Consider the following 24,806-nt stretch of genomic DNA (forward strand, 5'->3'; position numbering starts at 1 on the left):
AGCTTTCTGTTCTGGGTGGCTGGTAAATGCTGTCAATCATCAAGATAGAGAGAGGAGGAGGAGGACATGGTGACTTTTCTTTGACCATAACTTCAGTTTGAACACCCATATGATGCAAAGAGAGCCGGCCATCCATAATAAACACCTAGGTGAGGGATACAGATGTAGGAGTTCACAAGGACATAAGGGCTGGAAATTTCCAGAGCAAAAATCAAAGAGTTCATAAGGCAAGAGTTTGTATTGTGAGAAAATGACAAAGAACAAGACAGAAGGCATCCCTTTATCTGAAGAGCTCCCGTTATGTTTCCTGGCATGAGTGGACACTGGAGTTTGGTATATTTCATCTAATTATTCTAATAGCACAGAACCCTGGTCTAGTAAACTAAATATCACCTCGACCGTGGCAAACGGTGGAAGACCCAAGGCTCTTATCACTCAAGCCTTCGCTTAGATATAAAATCCGTGGCTGTCAGGTCAACTCCAACTCATAGCAACCCTGTAAACACAGGCGAGCTATGGACACTTCCCAAAGGGGGCCCTTGGGGCACAGCAGTTAGGAGCTCGGCAGCTAACCAAAAAGTCAGCAGTTCAAATCCACCGGCTACTCCTTGGAGACCCTATAGGGCAGCTCAACTCTGCCCTACAGGGTTGCTGTGTGTCAGAATCAACTCAACGGCAATGGGTTTGGTTTGGTTTTTGGTTTAATTTCCAAAGACAACACAGATTATTAAAGAAGGTTCCAGTCCCTAACCGGCGAGTCCGGGCCCTGGTGAGTCACAGAAAGTGTTCAGTTCTATAGATTAACAGAAACAGATGCGTATCTCCTCCCAAAAATGTCTAGGTACATAAACATTTCTCAGAAATCTACATGACCCCATAAATCAACTAGTTCCACATAAAAATTTAAATAAGGAAAGGAAGTTGAGATAGCTAGCCAACGCTTAACCCTGTTAGTAGACAAAGCACATTTGCGACCTACTGACTATTGCACTGAATCCAAAGCAACCCTGCTCAAACTCCACAGAGTCATTTCCATTAATGCTGCATTTCCACGAAGGACTCAGTTATTCAACTGCTTATTTCACAGGCCATTCTGCCTCTAAAAACAACTAGTATGCAATGAAACACCAATCTGAAATGAGTTCCAAACATTTTATACCAGACAACGCTTGTTGTAGTCTGAACACTTCTTCCTCCGCTGATGCAGCCTGCGGAACAATTCTTTCCCCTTCTGTCACTGTGACACTCTGCTTCACAGCATCAGACTGCAATTTACTACACTCTAGTTTCAAGCTTTCGCATTCTTCAATTATTTGTCTCTTTTCCACATTTAGCAGCTCTTGTTCTCTCCTTAAAACATCTCTGTCACTTTCCACAGAAGACAATTTTGTATTTATGTCTTTTACTCTATTCTCAAGTTCTTCCATTTTTTTGGTAGACTCTACTTTTTCAGTTTGTAGAACTTGAATGGTCTTTTGCATCTCATGAATTTTAGAGTGATCGGTTACTCCAATTCCTGAGCCACCTAAAAAACATAAAATACAATGGATCAAATGTCAAGTATCAAGAGATAAACAGCTTGCTATGTACAACTAAGAGGCTTAACAGACTTCAGAACTCGAAAAGCTTAAAAAGAAACATTAAATTACTGTAATAAGCTAAAACCAGTTGCCGTCAAGTCGATTCCGACTCGTGACCCTATGTGTGTCAGAGTAGAGCTGTGCTCTGTGGGGTTTTCAATGGCTAATTTTTTGGGAAGCAGACTGCCAGGCCTTTCTTCCGAGGCACCTCTGGGAAGACTTGAAGCTCCAACCTTCTGGTGAGCATTCAACTGTGTTAACCATTTGCACCATCCAGGGACTTCATGATAAACTAAGCATTTTTAAATAAAAAGTTGAGGGAAGATATTATTTGGATGAACTACTAAAAAGCCTATGTATCTGAGTTTGAAAGAAAATGAAAATGTCTCTAATCATTTACTACTAAACTATTATCACCAAAAAATATGCAGAAATCTATGAATTATAACTATTTATAACAGAGGCAAAATGACCTTTCCACTGTTGCAGAATCTTGTAAAGAGCGGTTGCCATTACCACTTGTTGGCAGGCTAGCAGAGCTGGTCATTTATAAAAATAAAAAAATAAATAAAAAATAAATTTATACAGTCCGTAAAACAGTCCATGTTTGCAGCCATGTACTGGTCTTAGAGTGCTAGATTTATCATTTAATTATGTCACCTAATATGCTAAGACCACTAATAAAATTAATAACCTTGCTGTATCAGATTTTCAAGTTCTTCAATTCGTTCTTCATAATCACTTAATTCTTCTCGATGCCGACGAGTTATTTCTGTCAATTTCTGTTGATGTGCATTCTGCAATACTGACATTTCATGCTGATGGACATCAATATCCTGACTTCGATTCTGTTTAAGTTCCTTAAATACAAACACAAAGTTAACCACATTCATGGTCAAAGAATTTCCCTCAGCTATTTGTATCACTACTGTCCAAAAGTCCCTATTATTCATTTGCTGCACACACAAGCTAAAAATAATTTAAACACAAGCCACAAATGAGGAAAATTCTAAAAGACCCTGCCTTTTCCTCTTTCGGAAAAAGTTTTTCTACTGTTAATGAGGGGACCTTAGCAAGAAACAATTGAAAGATGAGCCCAAAAATCTTTTTTGCTTAGTGTCTGTGACCATGACCTCCTCCTAGCAACGTGTTCCACTGACACCAGTATCAACCCTCTGGCCAGTCTGCACCTGCTGCTACTACTCCTAGCTTCATCTCACTCAGCCTTCCTTTCCATCAGTCTGGATGGGACTCTCAAACTGACAACAAAGATGCCCTGCCACCCAAGTTCAGAATGCCAGTCCCACTCCCAGAAACTTGGATTGTACGCTGAGCTGGATCAGAGCACTATGAGAGTTGTACCCTGAAGAGACTGTCCACTGTGTCCTGCTATCCAGATCCCTGAGATGTGCTCATCCCTGTCCTTCCTGAGGCCAGAACACTCAATTCCTCCTTCAATGCTGTGGGCTACCCTGGGGGCTTCCAGCATATCCTCCTTTATTTTACTTAGCCAGAGATGGTTTTTGTTGCTTATAACCAAGACTCCTAATCTAAAAATTAGTTTATATTTCCTGAGAACAGAAATCAAAGTTATTCTTTAATGTGCCAGACACTGAGTTAAGAGTCTTATATTCTGACCACAAACAATCCTACAGTACAGGTATAAAGGTACGAAGATTATCTTTACTGATGAGAAAATGAAGGGTTACAAAGGTGAAGTAATCTGCCCAAAGCAGCACAGTTGATAAACAGAAGAGCCAGGATTCAAACACAGGTCTGACTCTGGAACTCACCCACCCCAGTATTATGATAACACTGAGACCAAAAACTAAAAACTCTGTACCTGACAATAATTTCCACACTAAGAACAATTCAGTACAAGTGATAAAGGTATATAACAAAGGCTTCTCTTGAAAGAAACTGACACAAACTAGCAAAATTTGACAAGGGTAAAATGATTATTTACAGTGAGTAATATTAGCACTACATTTTATGACTATCCTTTTAAACCTAAACCTTGAAACTGGAGCAATGTTCAGATTCTGAGTTTAGCAAAGATAGCTCTGAGACAGAGTAGAGATTAGACTTATGATGTAAAGTATCTAATAAATGCATGTTCGAAACCAAACAATTCTGGAAAAAGGTTGTTTTTATATACCTTGGCAAAAAGAAGATACAAAATAGTGAAAAAGAAATAAGTATCTGAAGAACACCAAAGACACAAGGTAATTATGAGCCCAAGAGACAGAAAGGGCCACATAAGTCAGGACTACATAAACCTAAAACCTGAAGAACTAGATGGTGCCTGCTATAACCAATGACTGCCCTGATAGGGAACACAACAGAGAATCCCTGATGGAGCAGGAGAACTGTGGGATGCAGACCTCAAATTCTTGTCACAAGACCAAACTTAATGGTCTGACTGAGACTAGAAGGACTGCAGAGGTCATGGTCCCTGGACCTTCTGTTAGCCCAAGAGTGAAACAATTCTCCAAGTCAACTCTTTAGACAGGGATTACAGTGGACTAAAAGAAAGAAAATGATACTGGTGAGGACTGAGCTTCCTGGCTCAAGTAGACACATGAGACTATGCGGACAGCTCCTGTTGGAGGCGAGAGGAGAAGGCAGAGGGCGACAGGAGCTAGCTGAACGGACACTAGGAATACAGGGTGGAGAGGAGGAGTGTGCTGTCTCATTAGGGAGAGAGCAACTAGGAGTACATCGTTATTATTGTTGTTAGGTGCTGTCAAGTGGGTGTCGACTCATAGCGACCCTATGCACAACAGAACGAAACAATGCCCGGTCCTGCACCATCCTTACAATCGTTATGCTCAAGCTCACTGCTGCAGCCATTGTGTCAATCCACCTCGTTGAGGGTCTTCCTCTTTTCCACTGACCCTATACTTTGCCAAGCATGATGTCCTTCTCCAGGGACTGATCCCCTGACAACATATCCAAAGTATGTAAGACGCAGTCTCGCCACCCTTGCTTCTAAGAAGCATTCTGGTTGCACTTCTTCCGAGACAGGTTTGTTTGTTCTTTTGGCAGTCCATGGTATATTCAGTATCCTCCACCAACACCACAATTCAAAGTTGTCAATTCTTTTTTGGTCTTCCTTATTCATTGTCCAGCTTTCATATGCATATGATGCGATTGAAAATGCCATGACTTGGGTCAGGCGCACTTTAGTCTTCAGGGTGACATCTTTGCTCTTCAACACTTTAAAGAGGTCCTTTGCGACAGATTTACCCAATGCAATGCGTCTTTTGATTTCTTGATTGCTGCTTCCATGGATGTTGATTGTGGATCCCAGGAAAATGAAATCCTTGACAACTTCAATCTTTTCTCCATTTATCACGATGTTGCTTATTGGTCCGGTTGTGAGGATTTTTGTTCTCTTTATGTTGAGGTGCAATCCATACTGAAGGCTGTGGTCTCTGATCTTCATCAGTAAGTGCTTCAAGTCCTCTTCACTTTCAGCAAGAAAGGTCGTGTCATCCGCATAACGCAGGTTGTTAATGAGTCTTCCTCCAATCCTGATGCGCCGTTCTTCTTCATATAGTCCAGCTTCTCAGATTATTTGCTCAGCATACAGATTGAGTAGGTATCGTGAAAGGATACAACCATGATGCACACCTTTCCTCACTTTAAACCAATCGGTATCCCCTTGTTCTGTCCGAATTGCCTCTTGATCTATGCAAAGGTTCCTCAGGAGCATAATTAAGTGTTCTGGAATTCCCATTCTTCACAATGTCATCCATAATTTGTTATGATCCCCACAGTTGAATGCCTTTGCATAGTCAATAAAACACAGGTAAACATCCTTCTGGTATTCTCTGCTTTCAGCCAGCATCCATCTGACATAAGCAATGATATCCCTCGTTCCACATCTTCTTCTGAAACCGGCCTCAATTTCTGGCAGTTCCCTGGTGATAAACTGCTGCAGCCGTTTTTGAACGATCTTCAGCAAAATTTTGTTTGGGTGTGATATTAATGGTATTGTTCTATAATTTCCACATTCGGTTGGCTCACCTTTCTTGGGACTAGGCATAAATATGGATCTCTTCCAGTCAGTTGGCCAGAAAGATGTCTTCCATATTTCTTGGCATAGACAAGCGAGCACCTCCAGCGCTGCATCCGTTTGTTGAAACATCTCAATTGATATTCTGTCAATTCCCGGAGACTTGTTTTTTGCCAATGCCTTCAGTGCAGCCTGGACTTCTTCCTTCAGTACCATCGGTTCCTGACCATATGCTACCTTTTGAAATGCTGGACACCAACTAATTCTTTTTGGCGTAATGACTCAGTATTCCCTCCATCTTCTTTTGATGCTTCCTGTCTCATTTAATATTTTCCCCACAGACTCCTTCACTATTGCAACTCTAGGTTTGAATTTTTTCCTCAGTTCTTTCAGCTTGAGAAATGCTGAGCGTGTTCTTCCCTTTTGGTTTTCCATCCCCAGCTGTTTGCGCATGTCATTATAATACTTTGTCTTCTCGAGACGCCCTTTGAAATTCGTCTGTTCAGTTCTTCTACTTCATCATTTCCTCCTTTTACTTTAGCTTCTTGAAGTTCTTGAGCAAGTTTCAGAGTCTCCTCGGACATCCATCTTGGTCTTTTCTTTCTTTCCTGTCTTTTCAATGACCTCTTGCTTTCTTCATGTATGAGGTCCTTGATGTCATTTCACAACTCATCTGGTCTTGGGTCACTAGTGTTCTGGGCGTCAAATCTATTCTTGAGATGGTCTCTAAATTCAGGTGGGATATACTGAAGGTCATATTTTGGCTCCTGTGGACTCGCTCAAATTTTCTTCAGTTTCAGCTTGAACTTGAATATGAGCAATTGGTAGTCTTTTCCACAGTCGGCCCCTGGCCTTGTTCTAACTGATGTACTGGGCTTTTCCATCCTCTCTTTCCAGATATAGTCGATTTGATTCCTGTATGTTCCATCTGGCGAAGTCCATGTGTATAGTTGTCGTTTATGTTGGTGAAAGAAGGTATTTACAATGAAGATGTCATTGGTCTTGCAAAATTCTATCATTCGATCCCTGGCATTACTTCTATCACCAAGGCCATATTTTCCAACTACTGATCCTTCTTCTTTGTTTCCAACTTTCGCATTCCAATCGCCAGTAATTATCAATGCACCCTGATTGCATGTTAGATCAATTTCAGACTGCAGCAGCTGATAAAAATCTTCTATTTCTTCATCTTTGGCCTTAGTGGTTGGTGCATAAATTTGAGTAACAGTTGTATTAACTGGTCTTCCTTGCAGGAGAATGGATATTATTCTATCACTGACAGCACTGTACTTCAGGATAGACCTTGAAATGTTCTTTTTGACAAGGAATGCAACACCATTCCTCTTCAAGTTGTTATTCCCAGCATAGTACACTATATGATTGTCCTGGGGAGCTCATCTTCCAGCAGTATATCAATGTTCCGCTGCTATTCATAAGGTTTTCACTGGCTAATATTTTTCAGAAGTAGACTGCCAGGTCCTTCTTCCTAGTCTGTCTTAATCTGGAAGCTCAGCTGAAACCTGTCCTCCATGGGTGACCCTGCTGGTTATCTGAATACTGGTGGCATAGCTTCCAGCATCACAGCAACACACAAGCCCCCACAGGATGACAAACTGACAGATACATGGGGGTATAGGAGTGCATAGCAAGGTGTATTTAAGTTTTTATATGAAAGACTGACTTGGATTTGTGAACTTTGACTTAAAGCACAATTAAAAAAAAAGAAATATCTTAATCTTTATAATTACTCTTATAACGGAACACTTTATTAATTTAGGATTATACTTCTAATAAGCAAATTCTGGATGTCTAATAGCCAATTTCTCAGCTATCTACCTTACCTTGATGATATTTTGCAGTTTGCAGATTTCACTTTGATCAGAGCTATTTGCCCCTTGTGCTGTCGTCTAGGTCAGAAAAACAGAATTAGAAAATCGTTGTATGGATTTTCCTTGTAAAATAAAAAGTCAAACTAATTTTTTTTTTAAAAAGGAACATTTCTCAACAGATTCTGTTTAAAGAATGCCAAGTACTTTTTTAAAGCACCCAATCCAATGGTGAGTAATACACAGTAAAAGATATCATTCCAAAGTTTGTTAACTGGGAAGATGATAGTTTCACAAAATAATGAAAGAGGTAAAAAAAAAAATCACAGAATGTTTTACTTAGCTTGATAAAATGTTACTTTGATGATAATCTAACATCTTTGTGAAAAGAAAATTCTAAAACGGAGAGTTAACCAATATTAATAATAACCAGGTAAAAATCTTTGTTCAATGACTTGACTTAGAATGTGTCTACTGCAATGAAGAAAATGCTTTGGTTTGGCAAGTAAATAAAAGAATATTTGGATTCTTCTCGCTCAAGGCTGTATGCTGTTCATTTATCTTTATTAACATTTACTGTAAACCAAAAACAAATCCATTGCTGCCGAGTAGATTCTGATTCATAGCAACCCTACAGGACAGAGCGGAACTGGCCCATTGGCTTTACGAGGCTTTAAATCTTTACAGAAGGAGACCGTCACATCTTTCTCCCAAGAAGCAGCTGGTAGGTTCAAATTGCCAACCTAACAGTTAGCAGCTGTGCACTTAACCCAGGAAGGCCCGTCTACACTTACTGAAGAGAGTTTTAATGAACCAAAAGCTGCCCTATGGCTAGAGAAGGAACACAGCATAACGGAAAGAACACAGGATTTGTAATCAAAGGATGTGTATTTGAATCACAGCCTAATCGTTAGAACAATGTATTACTTAAACTTTTAGTTTCCTTACCTGCAAAACAGAGTGTCAAGGATTGAATTATGTCCCCCCAAAATGCATGTTATCAGTTTGGCTGGGCCATGATTCCCAGTATTGTGTGATTTTCCTAAATGTTGTAAATCCTGCCTCTATGGTGTTAATGAGGGAGGAGGGGCGGCATTTGTGTTAGTGAGGCAGGACACAACCTACAAGATCGGACTGTGTCTGGAGGCAATCTCTTGAGCTAAAAAAGACAGGAGTAGAGTGACAGGGGGACCTCATACCACCAAGAAAGAAGCACCTGGAGCAGAGTGCACCCTTTAGACCTGGGGTTCCTGGGTTCCTGCGCAGAGAAGCTCCTAGTCCAGGGGAAGATTGACAAGAAACACTTTCCTCTAGAGCCAAGAGAGAGAAAAAGCCTTCCCCTGGAGCTGACACCCTAAATTTGGACTTTTAGCCTACTTTACTGTGGGAAAATAAACTTTTCTTTGTTAAAGCCATCCACTTCTGGTATTTCTGTTACAGCAGCACTGCATAACTAAGACACAGAGTAAGTTATTAAGGATATTTTGGGATAGTATATACATAAGCATTTTATAAAGTGTAACACAAACATAAATTTTTATTATTCCTTGCTAGAAAATTACATCCTCAAGAGGTCCCAATTATGCCTTTTTTTTAAACCTTTACATTCCAGTCAGGCCTGTCATACAATAGGCAATCAAAATATGCTGAAGTTAACATACCAGAAACCCATCTCTTCCCTCTGAAATCTTATTCGAAGCAATGTTTCTTAAAATGTATTCCTGAGATTAGCAGAATCGCCTGGGGTATTTCCTTGAATGTAGTTCCAAAGGCCCTAAAATAGGCTACTAAATACAGATCTCGGAATCTACAATATAATCTAGCTCCCCAGGTTATTCTTACACATACAAAATTTAAAAACTACTACTGGAGATCAGATAGACAAAGAGATTATCATTATCCTCCCTAGGATTTATTCTGGAAACGCTGGTGGCGTAGTGGTTAAGAGCTACAGCTGTTAACCAAAAGATGGGCAATTCAAATCCACCAGGCGCTCCTTGGAAACTCTATGGGGCAGTTCCACTCTGTCCTATAGGGTCGCTATGAGTCAGGACTGACTCGACAGAAAGGGGTTTGGTATGGTTTGGGGTTATTTTTGGCTGTTAGCAGGATCTAGCAACTGGGGAAGCAAGAAGGTAATTGGGATTTTTTTTTTTAACTAGGTTAAATTCACAAAAAGAAGTATCTTTACTTATATACTTTGTTTTTTTCTCCATTGGTAACATTATATCCAAGTGAACAATGTTCGTTCAAGTTTATTTTGGGTCTCATGTCTATCAACCTCAATAGTATATAAAATCTGATATGTAAGGCAAAAAGGCTCCTTGGAAAAAAGTTTACAGCCCAAGATAGGATTTTTTTTTTTTCTTTTAGCCACAGGTGGGGAATGAAATATGTGCAGGTGAAACAATTGAATTAATTAACAAATAATAGCTCAATCAAATCATGCACTTAGACTATAACAATGTGTTTCAAACTGAATATATAAATTCAGAGCAAGAAAGAGTTGCTTCTTTATGCTCTAGCATCCCGTACATAACTTCAAAGCCACAAGCCGGGGACTGTTTTATGATGACTGTACTATCTTGTACAATGCTATGCCAGATGGAAGCAAATAATTTTTTCTTTATTTTTTAGTTTTCATTGTGCTTTAAGTGAAAGTTTACAAATCAAGTCAGTCTCTCATACAAAAATTCATATACACCTTGCTACATACTCCTAATTGCTCTCCCCCTAATGACAGGAATTTAATTTTTAAGGCATAAAAAAAAACTAGAAAATAATAAACTTTACCTACCTGAGCAATATGCCTCCAGTGGCCAACTTCAGACTCAAGCCTGGAAACTTCATTTGACAATCTGTTTATTTCTTGTTGTGACCAAATTACGTCACCAAAGTCCATATCATCACGAAAAGCCGAAGCATGGTGACTGGCACCATAAGCAAATGAAGGCGATGCAGTGGCTGATGGTCCCTGGCCAGCTCCTGAAGGAACTGACTGAGTGGCTGACTGCAGCTTCAACAACTGCTCCTGTAGTGCAATCTGTCTTGCTTTGAGATGGCTGATTTCTACCTACACATTTATAATTTGCATTTTAGAGAAGGTACTTTAAAATAACCATATTGACTATTTTACAGATTCATAATATTAGAAGTTAGAATAATTTGTTTAGGATGATCCAGTGACAGTACTGAGTCCAAGTCCTACATAACATCCTAATTACAGATTTTTATTTAAAAAACAAATATGATCATCACAGTTAGAGCATAGTGTTTCAAACAACATGGGAACCAGAATTTCATTCACATGTAATTTAAAGCAATGAATTAATCTTGCAGTTAAACATAGGTTTTCTATCGTCTACGGGATAGTACAGTCAATTTCTTTGGGCTCTGTCTGTGATTATCTAATCTTAGGAGACCAAAGAAGAATTGACGCCTTTGAATTGTGGTGTTGGTGGAGGATACTGAATATACCATGGACTGCCAAAAGAACAAACAAATCTGTCTTGGAAGAAGTGCAACCAGAATGCTCCTTAGAAGCAAGGATGGAGAGACTATATCTCACATACCTTGGACATGTTATCAGGAGGAATCAGTCCCTAGAGAAGGGCATCATGGTTGGTAAAGTAGAGGGTCAGGGAAAAAAAAAAGAAGACCCTCAACAAGATGGATTGACACACTGGCTACAACAACGGGCTTAAGCATAACAACGATCGTGAGGATGGTACAAGACCAGGCAGTGTTTTGTTCTGTTGTACACAGGGTCGCTATGAGTCGGAACAGACTCCATGGCACCTAACAACAATCTCAGACGATGAGAAAATGAAAGCTGGTGTCAGTCTATGTATTAAAAAGTTTCCTCGGAACACTTCCTGTTGGAAGAGTGTTATGTAACTGATTATGGCTGGGTTTAGGCTTAAAATACACCATAAATCAGAGGCACCTTTATATTGGTCTGCATAACACGGCTGGAAGAATGCTTTGATTTATTAATCCAATCTTTTTTGGTAAGATAGGACAGTGAGTCCATGGTTATCAGCCCATTAGTCTTAGAAGGAAATCACACATTAAGAGAGGTCTTCACTTTACCTTTGGAAGAGAGGGACTAGTAAATCTGACCCTACTCAGAGAAAACAGTATAAAAATTCTGAAACCCTGGGTAGAGTTTGGACAGGAGGCTGGCAATACCAAGTCCTGGCCCAAAAGAAGTTATCAACACAGGATCCACTACACTATCTCACCCATTCCTAGTTAAGGGATTACTTTAAACATAAAAGTAAGTAAGCGAGAGAGAAATGAACTAAGCTTTCTGTAAAGGACTCAAACAGATCCAGAAAGCATACTGCCACAACTTAGGGAAATCTCATAGTGAGGTGACAGCCAATAAGTAATAGTATTTCTACAGGTATAAAGTCAATTAGACAAAAAACAAGCACGTTAACATCGTATGGCATAATAAACATACTCTCCGTATTAGATTTACAGTAGTGTACATCAATTTCACTCATTTTCTCATAAATGATATGAGGTAAATTGCATCTTTGGGGGGAATACAAACATCACAAGGACAGCAGCAAATGTACCTAGAATATAGCAGGTCTAATGTGTATGCATATATTGTCCTTCACACTAGTAAGAAGTACTGAATACACATTTTTATCAACTATAGGTGTAATACAAAGAAAGTTCTTTATAAACATTTTACATCAAATTGTAGAGTTATACAGGTGCAAGTTCTAATGAAGAGGTTTTTCTAAAGTTTGAATGCTTAATTTGTCTAACATCAAGAGTTAAATAGAAAATGAAATGCCATACTTTTCTACAGCAGTGTTTTCAACTGACAAATATCAGAATCATCTATGGCGCTCTGGAAAAATACTGATACCAGGACCCCTTCCCAGTACACTAAATCAGAATCTCCTGCAGGCAGAAGCATGAGTATTTTTTAAAAAGTATTACTCAGAATTGAGGTCCACCTTTCAGCCCAAGATTAGTCAGGCCTATAAAACAAACAACACATGTGAGGAACGTGCTTCTTAGTTCAATCAAGTGTACGAGACTAAACAGGCAGCGTCTGCCCAAAAGCAAAGACAAAAAGGCAGAAAAGGGACAAGAGAACCGAACGAGTGGACACGGGGTACCCGGGGTGGAAAGGGGAAGAGTGCTGACACATTGTGGGGAGTGCAACCAATGTCACAAAGTAATTTTTGAAAGCAAAACTAATTTGCACTGTGAACTTTCAGCTAAAACACAGTTTTAAAAAAAGTGTCACTATTCTGCTGTAAACCCTTGAGTAGGAACTACTGCTCTATTGTAATATTTCCTAAGTCACTGCTAATCAAGTATGATCTGTGGACTAATGCCATGAATGTGTGCTACCATCCATGACAAGATAAGTACAGAAGTTAAAAGAAAGAGTAAGGTTTAGAGACCTCTAAAGAAAGCTGGTAGAGTAATTTTTAAATCTGTTGAATCTTAAATAAACAAACAAACAAAAACAGCCTGTAGTTTTGTTTTTTGGGGTTTATTTTTATAGTAACTTATTTTTACTGTGTTTTATGAAAATATCAACCCCCAACGGATTGGAAATTTGAAAACAAAACAAAAGTGGCCCTTCACCATAAACCAAAAAAAAAAAAAAAAAACCATTGCCATAGAGTCAATTCCAACTCACAGAGACCCTACAGACAGAGTAGAACTGTCCTGCAGGGTTTCCAAGTAGCAGCTGGTGGATTTGAACTGCCGACCTTTTGGTTAACAGCCATAGCTCTTAGCTGCTGCGCAACCAGGGCTCCGTCCTTCACCACAGATGATTTGAAAGCACTACTTTAAATGTTTATATTTAATGTGCTTTACTTTTATTTTTCACCTTAGTATATCACTAAAGGAATCAGAAATCAAGCACCTAAATTAAAAAAACCCAAATACAAAGTTATGGTTGAAATAAACATTTAATCGATAAACAGAAAAACATAAAAACAATCTAGATAATACAACAGGAAATGGTTTGATTTGATGTAGGTATTTATTGAACTACACTTACATGCTAAAGACTAAAGAGAATTCAACAACAGTGTGAAACATGAGGACATAGTTTGTATTTTAAGATTCATGATAATACTTGTTAAATCATATAACATCTATTACCACTAGTATAAAGATAAGCCAATTCCAAAATAACCATTTCTATAAAAATAAAAGTAAAACACAAAAATGAAAACATTTATAGAACAGTAAAGGTCAACTATAATATACTCAATATTCTGCTTTTCTGCATAAAATCAACTAGATGCCAATACAAACATACTTGTAGTCAAATATATTTATAAAATAGAAACCGTCATTAGTGATGGTCACTCTGATTTAAAATAACTAATAGATAAATTAGGTATCATAAAATCAGTAATTAAAAGCAACAGATGCCTGAAGATACTTTACACAAAGACTTTTCTTCTTTTGAAAAGTAGAAATTAAACTCCAGAAAGGTTAGATTATGTAATATAAACTTAATATAAAAATTTACAGAGCTCTTGTTAAATTAGTGATATTCAGGTGAGTGAGGAGTTACTGAATTCAACACCCCTTCAGTATTTTTATGTATCTAAACATAGCTTGATTTATACGATAACTCTTAGAAACCTTCCTAAATACATGGCAGTGAAATGGGTCTGAAGTGGCTGTATAGCCTTTACCTCTTTCTGCTGCAGCTGATTTCGGTAACTTGTAGATTGCTGCTTTATTTGAAGCTCTGATGCTTCATGCTTCTCTTCTAGATCAGTACAGACCTTCTTAAGTCTCTCATTCTAAAAGCAAAAAAACAAAAAAATTTTTTTCAACAAAAATACTAAAACACGTTAGTAACAGATGCATGGTGTTATAAAAAAACAATATACTGCTTCATACAAAAAATGATGTAAAGGTCTCAGAATTCTTTAAAACACACTTTCAAATTAAAGTTAACAAATGCAATAAACAAGTTTACATAGATTATGCCTAATTCAGAACCGAAGTAAAAAGCATTAAAATGCTGCTCAGTTGAACATTCTGCTAAGAAAGAGCCACTGGTCAACGTTTGCCCTTCTCTCAACACCCACTGCCTAGCATATCACAGGCGGTAAGTACACGTCGGGTCAATGAAACTAGGTTACAAGTCTGAGCTTTTGTTATCGCCTCAATTAGTAAAACTTTTTAAGGAAATCTTTTAAAACAGAGTCCTGCTTGAAGTATAGGTAGGAGACTAAAGATGCACATTATTTATTAGCCTGCCCCCCAGGCTCCCTGAGGAACCTATGAAAACTCCACTTGGAAAACCACTACCAGAACTCAGTTCGAAAAACCGCTGTCAGAAGTATATACAATACCCAAAGTATAATTCAATGATTCTAGAGGTCACAGGCTTTTGTTTTAAGATATAGGAAAATATGGGATTTTTTAAAAATTAATTTTACGTTATCTATTTTTTTTTTTTATAACATAGCTTAACATCTTATTATCATTCCTTATCATCTGAATGAACGTAAGGACATAATTGCACAAGAGACACTAAAACTCTCCTAAAAAAGAGATTTATAAATTATTAAAGGCACTAGTTTACTAAGAATTCCATTACCATAAAAAAAAAAAATACCTATAAATACCATCAAACAATGACTGAGATGAAGTAAGGTGAAGACTTTTTCACTATGGGGATATCATTTGTTTTCCTCAGACTCTAGAAACTACTTATGCCAACAGATACGAAAACTATGATCCAGGGAAATTACATGAATTCCTTTAACCCTCACAGAAAATCAAAGGAAAAAGTACACAGCCCACTAGTTTGGGACACTGCCTCCAGAAATCCAACGTAGAGTCAGTCAATAAATATTATTAAAAATTACTAGCAATAAGGCCACCACTCATCCATCAGTTTGTCACTGTGATGACTTGTGTGTTGCTGTGATACTGGAAACTATGCCACTGGTATTTCACATATCAGCAGGGTCACCCATGGTGGAAAGGTTTCAGCAGACCTAACGATCTACTTCTGAAAAAACTGGCCAGTGAAAACCTTATGAAGAGCAGCAGAACACTGTCTGATATAGCGCCGGAAGATGAGAGCCTCAGGTTGGAAGGCATTCAAAAGATGACTGGGCAAGAGCTGCCTCCACAATGTAGAGTCGACCTCAACAACGTGGATGGAGTTAAGCTTTCGGGACCTTCATTTGCTGAGGTGGCACAACTCAAAATGAGAAGAAACAGCTGCCAACATCCACTAATGATCAGAACGTGGAAGGTACAAAGTATGAATCTAGCTAGGATTACTGGAAGCTGTCAAATATGAAATGGAACACGCAAACACCGATATCCTAGGCATTAGTGAGCTAAAATGGACTGGTATTAGCCATTTTGAACCAGATAATCATATGGTCTACTATACCGGAAATGAAACTTGAAGGAGTGGCATCACACTCATCGTCAAAAAGAACATTTCAAGATCTGGCCCTAAGTACAACGCTGTCACTGATAGCGTAAACCCATACGCCTACAAGGCAGACCAGTTAATACGACTATTATTCAAATTTACATACCAAGCACTAAGGCCAAAGATGAAGACACTGAAGATTTTCACCAAATTGATCAGACAAGCAATCAAACACATTGATAATTACTGGTGATTGCAATGTGAAAGCTGCAAACGAAGAAGAATCAGTATTTGGAAAATATGGTCTTGGTGACTGAAATGACAATGGAGATCGCATAAGACAATTTTGCAAGACCAACGACTTATTCATTGGAAATACCTTTTTTCAACAACATGGTGACTATACACAGGATCTCGCCAGATGTATACAAAAATCAAACCCATTACATCTGTGAAAAGAGACAATGGAGAAGCTCAATATTATCAGTCAGAACAAGGACAGAGGCCAACTGTGAAACAGACCATTAATTGCTCATGTGCAAGTTCAAGTTGAAGCTGAAGGAAATTAAAACAAGCTCACGAGAGTCAAAGGACGACCTTGAGAATATTCCACCTGAATTTAGGGACCATTTCAAGAAAAGATTTGACACACTGAACACCAAGGACTGGAGACCAGAAGAGCTGTAGGATGACATCAAGGACATCACACATGAAGAAGGCAAAAGGTCATTAAAAAGACAGAAAAGAAAGAAAAGACCAAAATGGACGTCAGAGAGACTCTGAAACTTGCTCTTGAATGTCGAGTAGCGGAAGCAAATAGAAGAAATGGTCGTGTAAAAGAGCTGAACAGACGATTTCAAACGGTGGCTCGAGAAAACATATTACAACGACATATGCAAAGATCTGGAGTGAGGAAAACAAAAGCGAAGAACACACTCGGCATTTCTCAAGCTGAAAGAACTGAAGAAAAATTCAAGCCTCGAGCTGTACTTCTGAAGGGCTCCATGGGCAAAATATTGACACAGGAAGCGTCAAAAGAAGATGGACAGAGTATACAGAGTCACTGTACCAGAAAGAAATGGTTGACATTCAACCATTTGAGGTAGCACATGATCAAGAACTGATGGTACTGAAGGAAGAAGTCCAAGCTGCACTGAGGGCACTGGCGAAAAACAAGGCTCCGGAAATTGATGGAACACTAACTGAGATGTTTCAACAAATAGATGCAGCGCTGGAGGTGCTCACTCATCTACGCCAAGAAATCTGGAAGACAGCTACCCGGCCAACCAACTGGAAGAGATCCATATATGTGCCCATTCCAAACAAAGGTGATCCAACAAAATGTGGAAATTATCAAACAATATCATTACCATCACACACAAGTAAAATTTTGCTGAAGATAATTCAGAAGCAGTTGCAACAGCACATCGACAGGGAACTGTCAGAAATTCAAGCCGGATTCAGAAGAGGACATGGAATGAGGGATTTCATTGCCGATGTCAGATGGATCTTGGCTGGAAGCAGAGAACATCAGAAAGATGTTCACCTGTGTTTTATTGACTAGGCAGAGGCATTTGACTATGAGGATCATAACAAATTACGGCTAACACTGTGAAGAACGGGAATTCCAGAAGGCTTAATTATGCTATGTGGAACCTGTACATAGATCAAGAAGCAGTTGTTCCAAGAGAACAAGGGGATACTGTGTGGTTTAAAATCAGGAAAGGTGTGTGTCAGGGTTGTATGCTTTTACCATACTTACGCAATCTGTGTGCTGAGCAAATAACCCGAGAGACTGGACTATATGATGAAGAATGGGGCACCAGGATTGGAGAAAGACAACCTACGATATGCAGATGATACAACCTTGTTTGCTGAAAGCTAAGAGGGCCTGAAGCACTTACTGATGAAGATCAAAGACTACAGCCTTCAGTATGGATTGAACCTCAACAAAAAAGTAAACAAAAATCCTCACAACTGGACTAAGAAGCAATATGATAAAGGGAGAAAAGACTGAAGTTGTCAAGGATTTCATTTTACTTGGATCCACAATCAATGACCATGGAAGCAGTAGTCAAGAAATTAAATGACATGTCGCACTGGGTGAATCTGCTGTAAAAGATTTCTTTAAAGTATTAAAAAGCAAAGATGTCACTCTGAGGACAAAGGTGTGCCTGACTCAAGCCATGGTATTTTCAATGGCCTCATATGCCTGTGAAAACTGGACAATGAATTAGGGAGACCAGAGAAGAATTGATGCCTTTGAATTATGGTGTTGAGAAATAATACTGAATATACCATGGACGCCAGAAGAACCACCAAATCTGTCTTGTAAGACATACAGCCAGAATGCTCCTTAGAAGCAAGGATGATGAGACTTAATCTCATGTACTTTGGGCATACTATTAGAAGGGACTAGTCTCTGGAGAAGGACATCATGCTTGGAAAAGCAGAGGGTCAGGGAAAAATAAGAAGACCCTCATGGAGATAGATTGACACAGTGGCTGTAACAAAGGGCTCAAACACACCAAGGATTGTGAGGGTGGTGAAGAACCAGGAGGTGTTTTGCTGAGTCGGAACAAACTCAAGGGCACCTAACGACTAACAACAAATCTAAGAATTACCATGAGATCCTAATGATCTTATTTTTCCTGTATGTTTAAACATTTTGTTGCTAACTAAAAGGGTGGAAGTTGGAGTCCATCCAGGGGTGCTTTAGGAGGGGCTTGGTGATCTAATTGAGAAAAAAATCAGCCATTGAAAACCCTATGGAGCACAGTTCTACTCTGACACACGAAGTTGCCATGAGTCAGAACTGACCCAATGGTAACTGAAGAGAATGGGGGAGGTGGAAGACTACCATAAGAAAATGGAAGCCCAGTGTAATCACCTAGAAAGATGGTGCAATTGTGAAATAACTCATTTTCTTATTTTATTGCTCCAAGATTTGCATCATTTTGTAAGAAAGCAAAAGCAATCTGGAAGCATCTTTCCATTCTTTTTTTTTCTAGCTTTCTTGAACACGACTGAATTCAGAATTTTTCATTTTTCAACAAAGAGAAGAAAACTGAAATAAATATTTTATAATCATTAAAAGAATTAGATGAATGCAGAGAGACGGAGCAGCACTCTATACAGAATATAATGATTATAGTGAAAATGACTGCAGAACTGAAATCTCAGAAGAGTCCGCACATGACAATACTATGCATGAATTTTCTCAAAACTGAACAATCCATGACGTAATAATACTGTATTTCTAAGAATAAAAAGGAAGTATGGTGTTCCCATCAAGTTATTCATTCAACAGAAAATGATTTTATCCTGCCCTATATTTTGTGACAAGGATATGTCTATTTTAGCTATTTTGCTAAAAGGATATGTGACAGTATTCTTTTGTTATATACAATATTTGTACACCAACACTTATTTGATATGGTTTATAAGGAGACAAATGCTGAAGGCAGGTGAGTATACATGGACGAGTGTAAGGAAACAAGACGACAGAAATGAAAAAACATTCCATGGACTGATCATTTAATTGGTATTTATAAATCTAAGAACAAAAATGCTTTGCAATTATGGAGCAAAGACAGTCACTGTCTCTTCAACAAAACTATGAGCCACCAAAGTTTTCAAAAGTACTAGTTTTGATGATACAAGAAGAGGAACCAGAAGCAACGATAACTAAACTCTATTAGAGATGGGAGTGAAATCTGGAATCGGTATTTATAGGATTAAACAGGTTCAAGTTCAGGCACAGGAGTTAGCAGGCAGTTAACTGCGTCCAAAGAACACTACGCCTTCAAAACCTGGAAAATATGTAACAAAAATCTCGACTTGCTATATTTAAATTCTTATTAAAATGTTATAAAGTTAGTTTTCACTATCATTTTAGTCTTATCACTTTATTCTTTGTTTTGTCAATTATTTGTAAAATGACTTAAAGTATTTTTTAAAAATACAGTTCATTGGACTCAGATGGCCAATTCTATGATTATTTTTATATAGAGGGCTAAGGTGACTTAGGCTAGTTGCTGTTACTTACAACCAAAGAATCCTAACTAATTCAGTCAGCTACAAATATCTCAGCATCGTTGTTGTTGTTCAGTGCCACTGAGTTGATCCCGACTCCTGGTGACCCTATGTACGACAGAATGAAATAGTGCCCAGTCCTGCGCCATGGTCCTGCGCCATCCTCACAATCATTGCTATGTTTGAGTCACTGTGTCAGTCCATCTTGATGAGGGTCTTCCTCTTTTTCACTGACCCTCTGCTTTCCCAAGCATGATGTCCTTCTCCAGGGATTGGTTCCTCCTGATGATACGTCCAAAGTATGTGAGATGAAGTCTTGTCATCCTTGCTTCTAAGGAGCATTCTGGCTGTACTCCTTCCAAGACAGATTTGTTTGTTACGACATCTGCAAGCAAATCTAATTTCCTCTAGAAATACACTGCCCTCTGTCTCTACTAAAATGTTCTAAACAGAATATTTATATTTTGAGTTCCTTAACGGCTTCAACCATACTTCACCTTATTCTCTTTCAGCAGGGAGTCTTGGACAGGGACATACTGCATAGTCACATAAGAGGTTAGAGTGTGAAGTCAGCACATGAGCCCAGAGTCATGTGCAGTGAAAATTACTTTAGGAAATAAAGCCCCTGGGAAGTTCGGTAGTCTGTTTTCCTCTAGTATTTGAATATCTCATGCTACTTTGATTACGTACCAAATTAGGAAACTGGCTTGCATTTAGGGATGTGTTGTACCAAAAATAAATATTTCTAAACACTAGAATCATACTTCCCATAGTCCAATGAGTTGGTATCTAGACCAGAGTTCAACACTATGAGAGACATTAGAAGAACTGAGATCAACAGAGGAACAGGGAATCTCTATCTCCCTTCTCAAGTTCAATACCAAGCAGACATCCATTGAGCAGCTTATTCTCTTTTTTTCCTCAAATGCATACGGGTGAATTCACCTAAGTTAATGCCAGCCATCACACACACCTCCCATTTAATATTTCGGGGGTAGGGGGAGGGCTTGTCCTAATGTGTGCTTTCTCAAGGATTTCTTTAGGGACTATAGGAACAATTTCTCATTTCAGCCTTACAAAAGAAAGTAGCCATTAAGCTTCTCTGTCACTACAGCACCTACTTACTTACTAGGTAATTAGGGCTAAGGCCTCTAAGTGCCCCCAAACTGTCATCTTCTACTGAGGCAGGATACTCTTGGAGTTGCTCGTGAGAGGTCCCTCTACTTTGAAACTCCACAATCTAACCTTGGTATCTAGACCAGAGTTCAACAATGCTCATTGTTAGTAAATATTCTTATATTTTAACTCAATTTTCTTTTTCAGACTTAGTAGAGAAGAAAACCTGCTTACCATAATCCTCTAAGAATATCTTTGGCTAAGGTACTATTATTAAGTGTCCCTCACTGTTCTTACCCCGAGGCTAAATAGTTGAGTTTCTGTAGCCCTTTCCAAGAGATCCCACTTTCTAATCTTTTCTTTTCCTTTATGGCTCTCCTTTGAGCCCTTTCCAAGTTGTCCTTGTCCCTATTAAGTACAATGTCCAGAACGAGTCACAACTAGGCAGTGACTAATGATGAATAAAATGGTAAAAATAATTTGTTATTTTTATGTATATTCTTAATTTCTAGGCATCCAAATATCACTTTTTAGAAAATAATGCTAGGAGATTAAAAAGTTCTAGATTATACAGAACTGTATTTTTCATGTTATACTTACATAAATGTACTACTGTAATTCAGCACAATGTGAACATAGTAAGCCCTTGATAATTATAAATTGTTAAACCGCTGTTATTTCTACAATTAAAGTTTTATTTCCAGCATATAGTAACAGAGATGGGAATATTAAAGAACAGCAAACTGAAGTAATATGTAAATATATTCTTCACCTGAGGTAGCCTGATAATGGTAAAAAAAAAAAAAAAAAAAAGATAAAAGGCAAGGGATAGAAAGTGTTAAGCAGTGCATTTAAAAAAGACTAAGATAAAGTCTGAATAACTTCCATGAATTCAAAACAGAAAAATCTAAATTTAATAGTACTCTTTAATTTTCCTTACCTCTGATCTTAAGATTGCATGAATGGCTTCAATTTCCTTTCTCCTAGTGTTAGGTAATTCTGCTATGAAAGAAACAGCATACACTGAATATTTGATAAACACCATATGAAGTAATAAACAGGCATATTAAGGAAAATATATTTCACTGGCATGCTGATCTGAGAGTAAATTCAGAAGACAGGTATCACTTGATCTTCATCACAATTTCCTATTGCCACTAATATTCTTCATTGCCGTATCAGACTTTCCTTTTGCCTATCTCCTATACCTTAGGAATCCTAGCATTACCCCTTGGAAGTATTCATCAAAATTTTGTTGAGTAAAAGTAAGTTTTGCAAATTGAATCTCTTTCTCTGTTGGCTTATATTATAATTTAGATGAGATGTATTCTTCTATCTGGCTTTAAGGCCTTTATCTCTAACTTCTGCTCCCATGAGTGTCAAATAGTTAATGACCTATAAACAAAGAGTGAAAATGTACTAAAGGAATATTTATTTAAAGAAACAGAGATACAATTTATTAAAAATGGGAATGAGCTCAGTCCGGTTTTATACATGTTCATTTAAAAGTAGGGACAGAGCCCAGCAGTGCCAAAATGACACTCTCCATGTGGTCTGACAACCATTATGCCACAGAGTTAAGAGATTTTTTTCTAGGTACAAGCATTTTTCATTACTCTCACATTAATATTATAAAAATAACTTCTATGAATTATCTTAAATCAAAAGAAAATAAATATAAGTGGCATTCAGTCAAGAACAGCAACAAACCTACTTTTTGTTTTGAAAATCACCAGGCAGATTGTTGCTGTGGTTTGTTTATACATCTTCTTGATGTATAAACTCTAAAAGAGCTGTCTAATTGCTACTCTGATGAGGACAAACTATAATCTAATCTATTTAGGAAGGTAACTGTTAGAAGCAGCAATTGTGTCAAAGGATAAAAAAGGAGGTTTATGCAGATCCTCCCCCAAAAAATCCTGGATATTTTAAGAATAAAGGAGAGATGTTAAGCAGACAAAAAAAATCTGAATTTCTTAACGAAGAAAAAAAATAATAACAGCTACTGTTTATGAAGGCTTACTACTCGCTAGGCATAATTCTAGGTATTTCACACTCATGATTTCATTTAGTGCACACTACCCCATAACAGGTATGATTATCCTTTTTTAACAGATGAGGAAATTGTGCTGTTAGAAATATTAAATAATTTGCCAAAGGTCCTTAACTTGCAATGCACAGAAGTGGATTTCAATCCATGTCTATCTGATTTAAATGCCCAATTTCCTAACTCTCAATAAATCAGTACTGTGTTTGGTAGAGCGGCAACCTTCTGATATTGTAAACTTGGGTGATTTTCAAGGCCAACCAACAGTGCTATTTAGGAACTATTGTTCACTGCTGGCTCAGGGTAGTCACTCAATAAATAATTGTTGAATAAATAATTCTATTCTGATCCTTTTAAACAATTTATAAAACCAATAAATTAAGTATTAAGCAAGCTCTGTTTCAATAAAAAAGGGAAAGAAAAGTATTAAGTAACTGTTTATTTTTAATCAGTTAGCAAAATTTTTTACTGATCATCTACTATGTACCAAGGAAGATGGCAAATACTGGTAATAAACGGATGAATAAAATACAGTCCCCTCCCTGGGCATCAAGGAAAGAAAGAAATTACAACTCAATGTGGTAAATGCTGTCAAGGAGAGATATGCAAAGTTGTGCTGGAACACAGATCACCTGCAATGACCTCAGCCTGTGTGGCAGTGAGAACGGTTTCACCAAGTACCTGACGTGCCGGTAGAGTTGTACAGGAAAAAGTTTTGCAAGCAAAGGACTTTCCATGCAAAGACTTGCAGTTGTGAAGGCACCTGAAAAGTTCGGTGTGGCAGAAGCTCTGGGTGCAAGTGTGCACGTGTGTGTGAACAAGCATACGCATGGCAATTGAGAGAGAAGGGGAAGGAACAAGTGTTAAGGCTGGAAAGGTAGGCTGAAGCCAGATACTAAATAAAGGTCCTTGGCTTCCCAAAACTAAGAGATCTGGATTTTATCCTGTAAGTAACAGTCAAGTTAAGCAAATTTGTTTTTAGGAAAGTAATTATGGCAATACTACAGAAAATGGACATGAGTCGGTAGCAACGGGTGACAGGACATGAAAGAAAAGATATTTCGATAGCCCGTGGGAGAGACAATAGGGATCTAAACTAAAGAAGTAGAAGTAATAAAGGACAAATATAACAAAACAATTCTGGCATACGATGAACAAGATTTGTTGATCAACTGGAAGTAGGAGAAGAAAAAGACAAAACAAAGATTCAGGACATTGGGTAGATGGTGAAACCATTAACTAAGATTATGAACACAGGACCACATTTGGTGGGAAGAACAAAATGAATTCCACCTTTAGCCTGCAGGACATCCAGGTTAGGGGGAAGCATACTTTCTGGCTTAGGGTCAAAAGACCAACCAACCACTTCACTTCTAGGATACAAGGAGAAACTAAGCATAACCCATCATTCCAGCCCTTCTCTGCTTCTAACTACCCTCAAGGTTACATGACCCTTTCCTGGACACGAGAGGCAGCCCTTTCACTCCCACCCCAACCTATCCCACCCCATGCACTTTCCACCCAACAGGAACCCCAATCGGTAACATGGGTTTCAGCAGCTTCCCAGTCTTCTTCCTTCTAAAGAGACCCTAGAGATATTCTAAAATCTAAATGCTATCAAACCATCTCTATTTCAGTGAAATAAACACGAAGGGCCAGTTAAACCAGGATAAAAAAATTAAACCAGAATGCTAATTTATTAATTTACAAGGAAGCCGACCTAGATTGAAGTTAACTCTTTTGATCTAAACAGTACTTGCTGTCAAGAAATCAA

At 38.2% G+C, this 24,806-nt stretch overlaps 1 protein-coding gene across 4 annotated transcripts in view; it reads right to left on the bottom strand.

Annotated features, from left to right (window-relative positions):
* Window positions 1-24,806, bottom strand: part of TRIP11 (thyroid hormone receptor interactor 11) — an 80,259-nt gene that overhangs the window by 54,194 nt on the left and 1,259 nt on the right. For 2 of the 4 annotated variants that reach the window (XM_064292881.1, XM_064292878.1), the window contains exons 2-7: window positions 21,926-21,987; window positions 14,123-14,233; window positions 10,225-10,500; window positions 7,443-7,508; window positions 2,275-2,440; window positions 1,160-1,525 (exon numbers count right to left, since the gene is read on the bottom strand). In XM_064292881.1, the coding sequence (XP_064148951.1) occupies window positions 1,160-1,525; window positions 2,275-2,440; window positions 7,443-7,508; window positions 10,225-10,500; window positions 14,123-14,233; window positions 21,926-21,987 (1,047 nt within the window). The remainder of the gene's footprint in view (window positions 1-1,159; window positions 1,526-2,274; window positions 2,441-7,442; window positions 7,509-10,224; window positions 10,501-14,122; window positions 14,234-21,925; window positions 21,988-24,806) is intronic. The other 2 variants (XM_064292879.1, XM_064292880.1) reach the window with 2 other exon arrangements.

The sequence above is a fragment of the Loxodonta africana genome, chromosome 10 (genome assembly GCF_030014295.1).
Source record: "Loxodonta africana isolate mLoxAfr1 chromosome 10, mLoxAfr1.hap2, whole genome shotgun sequence".
In the NCBI taxonomy this organism is placed as follows: Eukaryota; Metazoa; Chordata; class Mammalia; order Proboscidea; family Elephantidae; genus Loxodonta; species Loxodonta africana.